Below are 12,189 nucleotides of genomic sequence, written 5' to 3' on the forward strand. Positions count from 1 at the left end.
CCAGTGTAATGCTTCTTGTTGAATACACTTTCACCTAGCTGGAGAAATTTTTTAATTAATGTCTTAAGAAAATATTTTTATAATAAATAGTAAGAAAGCACGCAGAATCATTAACAGAAATGTTTTCTGGCTCATAAGATGCATGAGGATTTCCGAGGTTGGTTAATGTAAAAGTATCGCTTCATTTTCACTCATCCATTGCTAAAACTTCCATGGATAAGTGCTTCAGGATTTGGACCACTGGTTATAAATAACACGCTCCATTGTTCATTCCCAAGAGAATACTTACAATGTTGGAAGTGGAGAAACCTATCCGAGATGCAGTATTTTGAGCCAAAGGATGTTTATGTAGCAGCCTGGCATGCCTCCATAGCAAAACACATGCCCAATCCAGTAGAAATCCCATTTTTAATTGCTGAAAAGCATTTTCTGAGTTATAAATAAATCTTCATATTAATGCTTTGGGGTTGTACATAGAAACTCAGTAATTCCAAAGACATCTTAAAGAGTTCTCCAACTCCCTTTAATCAGCATCTCTGTTACTGCCCGGAGTACTTTCTAGTGACCACTTAAGATCAACAAGTAATAAATCATTTTCAAAAAAAGGAACAATCCACCTTTGTGGTTAAATGGTAAAAGGTGGATGAAACCATTCTCAAAAGCATATAAACATATAGTAAATCTAAAGAGAAAAAGGTCAAAACTCAAGTTGTACTACACAAAAACATGAAGATTTTTCATTGAAATATGTTTTATGTTTTAAAGACGTTTTAAAACAGCTCCCTTCCCAGTGTAGTGACCTCATACACTTTAATTTATAGCAAGATTTGAATATGACTAGGTCTATGGCCTGTCAATGTCCATCTGGCAGACATGACAGAAAACTATTTTGCAGAACGAAGTGCAGTGTACAACTTGTCAGTACTCTTGAAAAATCCAGTAAACAGGTACAGTTCTTACCCCTTTCAGAGTGAACAGGATTTCAATCATACACCTCAAACACACAAAATGGGTACCACTATTTTGGTTGCGCTTTCAGATGATGAAACGGGTGGCTGTTACTCCCTATTTGGAGCAGTCCAACTACAATGCCCTCAAAATAATACAGTAATAGTAAGTGATCTAATTGTTAGATCAAACTAAAAACAGTTATGAATTCCAACTACTTGAACTAAAAAGGCCTTCTTAGACTGTAGCACTAAGTCCTGTGAGCCTTAAGATGCACATTTGATTGAATTTCTGCTCAAAGCAGGCAACAGGAATCCATGCAAACAAATATTTTCAAAATTAGAGTCTGTATTTCCAACCTACAAACTAATTTTTAATGCATATAATTTAGGAAAACCAGAATGCACGAAAGCATCCAAATTAGCAACAATATTTGTGTTTTCCGACAAATCCTATTAATAAAGCTGCTGTGAAAATTATTAGAACTGGCTTAAAAGGAAAAGGCAAAAAGTTTAAGGATCTTTTTAAAATTTTTGATACAGAGAAAGACATGTAAGTTTGCAAACATCACCAATCCATAGTAGCAGACATGAAAGACTACTCCAATGTGTCTACTAGTGAATACATTAGGAGGTTATAATCTTTGAACGTTTCGTTCTTTGTGGATGGTCCTGTATTACAGTTTTAAGTATGACACTTGCCATCAGTAGGACATGGTGTAACAGGACTAATGAGGGAGAGGAATTTTGTTAAACCTTTTTTTAAACATATAGGTCAAAATCAGTGGTTTGGTTTTGGCATTTTTTAAAGCTATTTTCAAGTGATTTCTGCATATATACTTTGGGCAGCAGTTCATTCACAAGCAGTGTTCAGAAAATCTTGAAAAGCTAAAAACTGAACCTGTTTCAGAGCAGAACATCCACTAATATAGAAAGTACTTTTTATTTTTACTACAAACCACTCATCCATGAAGATTTCAGTGCAAGAATTTACAATTAGGAGGTTAACAGTCTGTTTTCTGTTCTATGAGTATCACATGATGATATTCACTTAAGCTCCTTATTTTGTACAGAAGTCTTAATACCGTGCAATGTAGACCAGGTATAAAATTAAGCATCTAATTTAAGATTTTTGGACTCACTGGAGGCTCAGATGTCTGACTCAGAGCACCATCATGAGAAGCCTATTTCTATTCACTGAGTAGATGACCCAAATCATAACTTGAACATTTAAGTCAGATATCTAAAGTCAGATGTCTAAAGTTAGTGTGAAACTCCAGAAAACTAGTGCAGCTGAGTGTAAAAAGACTGCTAATAATACAGATGCATTATAGAACTGATGCATACGCATAGGGGCATTGTTTACATAGGAAAATCAAAATAACGTTGGTATAAAATTTTTTGCCACATTCATTCAGATCAATACTTCCCTAAAACCTCTTCAGCTATACTTGTTCATCCAGATTTGCCACTGCAACCCTTCTGCATCTTGTAGTTCTGTGCAGATTATTCCAAATCTGAAGCCCTTTCATATCTGCAAAATAAACTCCACTGTTTTATTTCTCTATCATGTTTTCAGCCATACTGAAAATAATGCTCAATTAACAATTACTATGATCTGAATATTTTTCATCAATTTATCAATCTACACATTTTTAAAACATCATTTTTACTGATCTGACTACTATGTCAAATTAATTTTTTCAATACAGAAGAGATACAAGTTTTGTCATGCCAAGCAGTACCTTAATTCAGAAGCAATCCTTTCCTTTTTGCCTTTAACACAAGCAGAGTCAGCAAAATCCAGTCCATGCATGACATTAACAGATTTACACACACACAGACCTTTTTTTTTTCTTTGTTATTTACATGATGACTGGCTACAGAGTCTTATTAATCAGAAATTATGGAATGAAATAAAGAAAAGCTAACAAAACTAACTGAATGCAAACTCACCTTTGTTACATAAAAAAACCCACATAAAATAGTTATTTAGTATTGCCAAATGAGTTATTGGACCAAGACGGGGCAAATGCATATACTCATGCTTTATTATTTCTATCCCAACAGCACATACAAGCCTTTGTTAATGACAAGGACATCATCACAGTAGACTTTAGACACAAAAAAAAAAGATCACCAATACAAGAATCTCACAATCAAAAAAGTTAGAAACTAGGCTAATGCAATTTACTGTCTGTTTGTCATCTTCAGAGATCTGGGTAACCAACCAGTTGCTGATTTTAGAGATAATTCATTTAGAAAATAACTGCCAAAATCACATGGCTTTACAATAAATGCAGAGAGGTATCTGCCACAAAAGCAGTTCCTATCAGCAACCCCTGAAAAAATGGTCTACTCAAATTTTAAATTACTCCTGTAGATAAGAAATATTTACAATGAAACTTTTTTCATAGTCGTTTCATGCAGAGTAGTACATTTTGCTGTTTAACGAGCTTTGTAATTACTGATTTCAAGGATTATAAATACTAGAGCTGAACAAGAGAGTTAAATACATTTTCAGCTGCACACAAATGCTCATGAATATATTTTCACTTATGAAGCCAGCTTCATGGACAATTAAGTAATATGTCTGCAAACAACACATTCAGCTAAATCTTAAATAACTCAGTGTTTCAGCTCTAACTGAAGGGGATGTCTCCCATACTTTAAAATTTTCACCTGGCAGGTACACTGAATATATACAGACAGGAGACCATGCCTCATGGTTAAGGATTAATATTGCTTTATCTTAGAAATTAAGGTTTTAAAGAAGATTAAATATTTAAGGCAGAAAAAAAAAATTAAAAAAGCTTTACTCATTAAGCTTTAAACACCATCTGAACTATTTTGGCAAGTATAATATTTTTTCCCCCGGTGTTTCTAACCTTTTATGTTTCTGTCAAAATTAAAATTAATCTAGACTGACATCATCCATTCCAGACTAATTTCTAATTCTATAGCCTTGAAAAACCCTAAACTTGGTGGAGAGAAGTTGTGTAAGTTCAATATCTGGAAATTGCAAAGCATTAAACTGGGAAAATAGATAGAAGTGCAAGACTTAGGAATGTTGTTCAAAGATTGTGACTGTGGAGTTGAGTGAGCCAGGAAGAGACAAGGAAGGAAAAGCTTAGTGGAAGGACACCAGAGAGCTCAAAAGAATAAGAAGACCTGATGAATGGAAGCAAAGACTTTAGGAAAAAACAACTTCAACAAAACAGAAACAGAAGACTCAAAAATACTATTTAAGTGACAGAAATGAAAGGGAAAAAAAAACAGAAAAGACAAGTAAAATATACAGCCATGCAGTGGGTTTTGTTGTTTGGGGTTTTTTTAATAAAGTTTGTTTTATTCAACTTTTGACTCTCATTTATTGGTAGCTTGGCCGGTTTTGGCTAAAATAGTTACTGATTTCCCCTTTCTTTTCCATCCCCTGGACATTAAAAAAACCCCTCAATACTTTCTAGAAAGATATCTCTACAAACATACACACACAATTTAAAAAGATGACAGGGATAGTGGGCCAAAATGGTTACACTCAGAAATACCGATTTATTTAAGAAATTAATTCTCATAGACATATCATAATATGAAATTCAGGAGAAGTGTAACGCAGTATGACACACAATATGGGGAAACTATCCAAAGTCCTAAGAAAATATTTCCCTCTGAAGAAAGATTGCTGCCATCAGTGATGCAAACTAGGTGATCTAGTGTCTATCAGATCACACTGGAATTAATTTTAGTCAAATAGACTTTTTTAGACTCTAAAAGGAGAGAATTAGGATGCCTGTCTAGTGTCGTTCTTGGCATCTAGAAAATGGCTCTGTTTATCCTGTCAATCACTTCTCCTGGCACAGAACAGGCAGTACAACACACAAAACCACCACAGTAATTGCATGTTATCTGGGAAACTGCACCCAAATTCCCCAGTGAGCGCTTCCCTCTCAACTGCCACCTTCAGCACTTTCAAGAGAAACTTCAGCTCACAGCTGGGCATTTACTGATGTTCCATCTCACACTGTCCTAGTAATTTTCCACTGTAAAAATGACTGACAGCCCTACCTAGAGTGGGATTTCCTACCTTTTATGCTTATTTTATTTAATTTTCAGCCCTATTTTTGCTGGCTCCACTGGATACTTACACAGTCAACATAAACTAAGCCCACCCAACTGGTATGGGTCCCTGCCAAAAGACAATGTGTTAGTTTCTTAGATTGACTGGTAGAAACCGGGTGAAAAACGGTGTGGGGAAGTAGCAGAGCATGGAGATACACGACATAAATGTAGGAATTAAGGCATGAAATACAAATGCTAATCAGAGCTTTTCCACTTCTGCACTGTAATACTGCGTGAAGATAGCCTCTTCACCAAGGGGTGAGAGATTTGAACTCTCTAGCTAATGGACCAGGTCTCAAAAGCACCCTAATTATCACCTGATTCTTTGCCTTGTTTTATTACTTCAACTGCAATTCACAAAGACTCCAAATCTGGTATAACTCAAAACTATCCCACTGTAAGCAATTTTTTGAAATCTGACTTTGATCTATTTCTATATTCATATCCCATTTATGAATAACATTTAGCAATAATCCTATCCTTGTGCAATCCTTTGCACTTCTTTAGCTTCGGTCTCAAGACTGTGTAGCCCCATGGGTATCTCTGTCAATTGACACTACTATAATCCCATCTGATAATTATAATGTAAAACCAGAAAAGAATGCAAAATGGATTAATTCAATTCAAATTCTCTTTTAAGTGAACCTAGCCTGTGAAATGCACTGTGGCAGGGTATAATTTTGGTAAGTCCTTCAAAAATTTTATAAAAGGATCGGCATCTATTCTAGCTAAAATAAAAGCAAAATAGTAAGTCATCTAATTAGGATAGGTCAGGATACACTTTCCACAACATAAATGTAACTCTGCCTTGCTTCTCCCTGACAGAATCTGGAGGAAAAAGTTCACTTTCTTATGCTGCTTCCCCTAGACAGAGACTGGGTGAAAATCTGCATCAACAGATACCACATGCACAAACAGATGAAACAAGAAGGTTTTCTTTAGCTTTGTCTCCTTCCTCCCTCAAACTAACGGTTAATGGAAAACACTAGTAAAAAAAAAAAAAAGGTACCAGAAAAATTGTACTTCCACTTGTAAAATCCAACTGGTATTGTCACTATGTGCCATGCTGTAATGAATAGTTCATCAGAAAATTCTGAAACACCTGCTTCCCTCTTCATCTTCTCAGTAAAGAGAAAAAAGGATGACAGCTTGAGGGGTCACTCCAAATCAGAACCTGAGACTCTCCAAGAACTCTTCTCAGAGAATTCAAGAAAAGTTTCATACATTTCTTTTCTCAGGGATAGTGGACCAATGGCCATAACTATAGGTAGGACACAGAAATTGATGTTTAGAAGGAGACCAATCTATAAACCATTTGAAAACACGTCATTCTTCAGCTACCACATGGAAAATTACATGTTTGGTGTCAGCCTGTTGCTCAGTCAAATCACAGTCAGTTCTTCAGGAGAGAAAGGGTATCAGTTTCTGTTGACCAGTGTTTAGAAGACAAACATGGGATTGAAGATGAATACGGAATATCTAAAAGCTCTTCTAAGGAAACAGGAAAATACATGAATTGAGGGGTAAATGCAAACTGCTAAGAAACTACACTGGCAGAAAAAAGTCAAGATCAAGGTTGCCCAGGAAACCACAAAAAGTGCCAAAAGCTTTGAGTAAGAACTTCACAGAGGCCCCGTAAATTCAGATGTCACTGTAGTCAGACTCTAGACTTTCCAGCTCTTTTCAGAGGCCCTGTAAACTCAGATGTCACTATAGTCAGACTCTAGACTTTCCAATTCTTCTTGTTAGGGAACTGTGTCAGTTAAAATGGTCTGAATTTCCATCAGCCATCTAAAGGATACTCTTCACTTTACTTCCATCAGAAAAGACAAGAGATGAGTCCGTTTGTCTTTAGCATTGTGTGACATTATTTTTTATAGTGGTCTGAAGGAGAATCAGGTAAGCAGAAACAGCAATGATTCAAGCAGAACTAATGCTTTGAAATGCAGTCATCGGCAACCTCATCCAACAGGCTACTTGGTGACAAAGCACACCACTAGACAATCTGTGATTGCATCCTCACTGCACATTCCACCAACAGATCGCAAACCCTTAAGTTTAGACATTGTTACACAGCCATTTCGGTTGACTTTCAAGAAGCCTCTTCCTTACACAGACAACAGGCTCCTTACATACAGCAAGAATGTAATACTTCTGAAATGGTTTCTGTCTTTATAGGTCTGCATAATTGTTTTCATATTTAAATTGTACACATTTGAGTGGTATGTGATACATAGATGCTTGAAAGCCTGATGTAGATAGTTATTTGTCATGTCTACCAATAAGGCTTTTTAGATATTTTTACTAAGGTAGTTGTATAAAGTCAGGATGATAGTGATCTTTAAATAAGTTCCCAAAATACAGTTGGACAAAAAATATGAGACGACATTTAATTCTCAAAAGTAACCACAAATCCAGACATGGGGCACAGCCTATGATAGGATGGCTTTGGGCAGTTCTGAAAGCTCATTATTCACCCAGATCGTGTCAGTATTCCAGGTGAAATAATGCCATAAAAAGGATCCTCCAGTACCACTGTCAGACAGCCCTGCTGCACCCTGGGGAAAGAACGGCATGATGGTCCTTCAGCACCAAAGCCACCATATAGTGAAACTACAGTGTCAGGGAATGTACAGTATGTATTATAAGGTAGCTCACTCAACGAGGGGAAAATGTTTAGGACTTCACCTTCTACCACACAAAGGCTTTTGCACGTACTGTGTCCACCACACATTCTGAAGAATGAAGCAATGAATATCTCACCTTGCATCGTTGTTTTTGTGGGTTCTGAAAACAGAGGAATGAGCAGGAGGTAGATGAGGTAGACAAAGGAGAGCCCATTGTAACGGAAAGCACAGGCTGCAATAAGAGAAAAGAAAAAGAACATATTGCTTAATGAGCCTGGCATAAGCAAATTCAATTGCACAAAGCATTTCCCATTTGAAACTACTAGTTACCTTACTAACTTTTCACCACTTATTTAAACCATTTCTACACAAGTATTCAAGTTTATGTTTAAAATCAATAACAATTAAATACTCTTCTGAAGTATTTTTTGAGAAATATATATTTTGAGTTTTGCACAAAAGATGCATCGAAGCTACAAAGACTTTGTCCAGAACGATAGACAAGTTAGCTGTTATCTAAACATTTCACTTTCCTCAGACAAACTCATTAAACCATTCCCCACAAAAACATATAGGGATGCATCAATCAATATTTATGGGCTCTCTTTAAGAAGCTACGTAAAGGTCGTTATATTACAATTAAGGATTATCGGTAAATAATGAAGAAAAATGATGAAGTATATTCAGATTTCAAATTACAGCATGCCTAAAATCACACACTCTTCTTAAAACAGCAATGTCTTCAAATCACTACAGAGGTGGGCAAACCCATTTGTTTGCTCTCACAAAGTTCTTCTAGTGAAAAGATTGTGAACTACAAATGAAAAAGTGCTTCACAGCAACTTGGAACTGGCGTTACACAAGTTTTTTTAAAGACTGAAACTACTCTGCTAACTTTGTCTAGTATTTCCCTTCCAATTTTAAAAATCTAGTGTAAGTGTATTCTTCTGAAAGTATCCAGGTCAGCAGGCCACTACAACAAGCAGCAATATTGCTATAACCAAGGCACGTCTTTTCAAAGAATGTCATGCATACTCTGAGCTGAAAGAGGAGTGTATGGACTTCCATACAGAAAGGATAAAAACAACAAAAAATGACTAAGTACTCTGTAATTCCACTGTACAGCAGGTGTTGAAATATTATGAGACACACCACACTCAACCATTCCCATAAGATAAGCTATCTGCAGAGGTGTCCGGAGATGAATTAACCTCTACATTTATTTACTCATGGAACATAACTAGTATCAATTAAGTCTTTCCAGCTATATCCAAAATAACTTGGTTTTGGAGGACAGACACAGCCCTAGTCTCGCCAGAAACATGTATCCCAAAAGAAAAAATGTTTCTCCGGTCACCACTTCACAAAATTTCATGGTGACTATACTGGAAAGGAGTTAACAACGTAGGCATTAATTGGTCCTCATCACATCTGTCCATTTTATTTATAAATACAAAACTGAGAAGTCTCTTTAGTAACAAACAAATCCATACAACAGCTACAATTTTTGTTTTCCAAACTAACTAATGTTTTGAACAACCGACTCAATTTCCTTAATAGCCCTGATAGAAAGACTCTGGATCTACACTCCACATCTGCAGCTGAGCCAAGAAGTGTGTGAACTTTATGGGTACATCTGGCAAGAAGGAAGGTCAAGAAGCATCTATGCCTTACTTCTAAACTGACACTTGCCTTCAAAAAAATCTGTCAAGGACTACAAAATCCATTGAAGCTCGATAGAGGGTTTTTCTGAGTAAAATCCAGACGGCTTAAGAGCAGCTTCTCATTCACCTGTAAGAATTTAAACTCAGACTGCTCCTGCCACTTACTACTGCAGCTCTCTTTATAGCCACAGCCTTTAAAGGCCATCCAAAGAATTACACCTACACTTGTAACTAAGGCAAACTGCAAGGTAAAGTAAGTAGGACCTATGCCACTGGGAATTCTGTAAGCAGTTATCAGAGCTTCAAAGTGAATGTACTCAAGAAGAGGGAGTCAGCCCCAGTGTTACGTGCCTCCTCTCAGGGTGCTCTGCAGAGGAGCACAAGGATGTGCTATGGCCATTAGTGGCCTTCTTGGAATGAATGGCAAAGGGAACACTCCTGAGATCAGGATTAATCCCTCAATCAGCACGTCTGCAAGTTTAATTTGGGATGGAAATAAGGTCTTTGGCATTGACAGACAAAGGTACAATAGTGGTTAAAGGCTGATCCACAGACTGAAGGCTTTTCCACTGCTATTCAAGGGGAAGGATCGATGTTCTCAGTCATGCTGGTAGCAGAAAAAGAGTACTAGCAGGTAATACTATCATCCACTTATTACAGGGATTCTGTCAATCAACTTTAAATAATGTTTAACAGCTTACTTTATTTCAGTGCAATATTATACACATTTTCCTCTTTTTTCAGAACTGAGCACGCTACACTTCTTGTAGAGCACCTAGCACTCCATTTTCTTAGTACAAAGACAGAAAACAGCAACTCTGTGCTTTATGAGCCTTATGTCAATGAATGCCTTGCTAACAAGTCCACGTCAAATATTTGGAACCTCTGTATCAAAGCGTCCTCTGGCAAACTAGTAACCTTGGCTAGACACTGCCTGGAAAACTTACATTTATTTAAGCAGTTGCAAGAGCACCAGAAATACACTTCTCAGAATTAATAGATTAAAAAACCCAAAACTTAGTTGCAATATGTTTAAGTTCAGTCCTTTCACTATTTCCATATCATGTTTATCTCCATTTGTCTAGTACATTTTGCTGAAGACATTAGTGCCTTACCAAGCTAACATGCCACAGCAGAGAGCCAGGATTGAACATACTTTTAGCAACATAAAAGATTAGAAAACAGCAGCTGCACTGTATTTGCATGTTTACACCGCACTGCAACATTATTTATGAAATATATGTATTCCTAAATTCTGATACTTGAAACTAGCATCTAGAAAAACTTGCTGGGCATAAAATCAGCTTCAGTTTGTCACTGATACAACAACAAAGGATGATATCCAAAAAAGCAAATGAACCCATCCTCTGCACTCCCTCTGGCATTCACAAAGGTCTGCTTTTGCAAAGGCAGATGTATGCAGATGTCCATCACAGTGGAAAGTCCCATTTGAGGTCAATGGAATTCCATCAACAGAAAAAGCACCTACACAAATTAATTTCTTGGCAAACCAGGTGATATAGAAATTTCTGGGTATGTGGGTTACATTGGTCAGTTTGCACTCTTCAGTTCTGTATCACAAGTAACGTAATTTTAGTGTTTTAGGCTTGTTACCCCTTCTCAAAATTGTCTAATTGATTAGTGAAATTTATTTTACAGGAATTATTCTTGAATTATACTTACCTCAAATTTTACCGCTTTCTATTTCTAGACCTGAGGAGACTGTGTTCTCAAAAACTACTGTTCTCTGCAACTATGTAAACCAGACAAGTAGAGACTACTTCTCCATACAAACCTTCCCTTATATATTTTTTCATATAAAGTGTTCTGCAAAAATATTAAAATATTTTAAAGACATCTGATTAAAAGAAATATATCCTCCTAAGCTGAAAGTGTTAAATTTATTAGTACCCAGGAAATGCTTCAGTTTTAGTTTCAGAAGAATGGGTTTGCCTAAAAGGAACACTGAACAAAAAGCTTCCATAGGTAAATATACCATACATGCAAAGTCCAGATACACTTTCTTCTCTTCATTTTTTTTTAAACTACATTTCTCACCGTGTTTTCTAACAGCCTCTAGTAACAAAACTCCAGAAACACAATTTTCATCTCTCATGTTCTGCTGCTGTTCAGAGTCCAATGATAGCAGTAATACACATATTGTGAAAAGATATAAAAAAAAGAGCTATTGATATACCGCATATTAATGTGTTAGAAGTAAACTTAGCTTTCTCATAATCAGCTGAAGTACTTCAGGGCACCTTCCCTTGGATGGCAGGAAAAGAGTGCTTTATAACATGTAGGATTGACTTCTCCATTCATAGGTGAGTATTTGAAATATTTTTGCTTTAATGCATAGCGTGCTAAAAAAAATACTACCTTTAAAGACATGATCAGAATGTCATCTAAGACAAAAATTATGATAATTTCATACATCTTCATAAAATAGCTGTCAGAAAGAAATAGTAGCACACATGCATAAAATTTTCACAAAAGACTGACATGCAAGTTATTCGTAGCAAAAAATGACAGCTGTAGAATATTTCATCTTTCTGGCATCCGGTCATTTGTTCACACAAATGAAAAATTATGGTCACAGATAACTGATGCTTTTCTCTTTCACCGTATCTGTAAATGTATTTATAATTCACTAATCTTGCTACAAGTAACACATATCTCAAAAAAAAAGACAAACAAAGAAAAAAAATCTCTAAAGCCTGCTCTGCTGACATGTTCTGGGACTAACAGAGATCAGCTCCAAACACTTAAATCTTGAAATAAAGAACACATTTTAAAATATTTTACAAGATTTTTTAAGAAGTGAGTGTAATA

At 36.1% G+C, this 12,189-nt stretch overlaps 1 protein-coding gene across 2 annotated transcripts in view; it reads right to left on the reverse strand.

Moving 5' to 3' along the window:
* PIEZO2 (piezo type mechanosensitive ion channel component 2) overlaps positions 1–12,189 on the reverse strand; it is a 330,086-nt gene that overhangs the window by 260,056 nt on the left and 57,841 nt on the right. For both annotated transcript variants that reach the window (XM_075416483.1, XM_075416482.1), the window contains exon 2: positions 7,830–7,925. In XM_075416483.1, the coding sequence (XP_075272598.1) occupies positions 7,830–7,925 (96 nt within the window). The remainder of the gene's footprint in view (positions 1–7,829; positions 7,926–12,189) is intronic.

Source organism: Opisthocomus hoazin, chromosome 3, assembly GCF_030867145.1.
Source record: "Opisthocomus hoazin isolate bOpiHoa1 chromosome 3, bOpiHoa1.hap1, whole genome shotgun sequence".
Classification (NCBI taxonomy): domain Eukaryota; kingdom Metazoa; phylum Chordata; class Aves; order Opisthocomiformes; family Opisthocomidae; genus Opisthocomus; species Opisthocomus hoazin.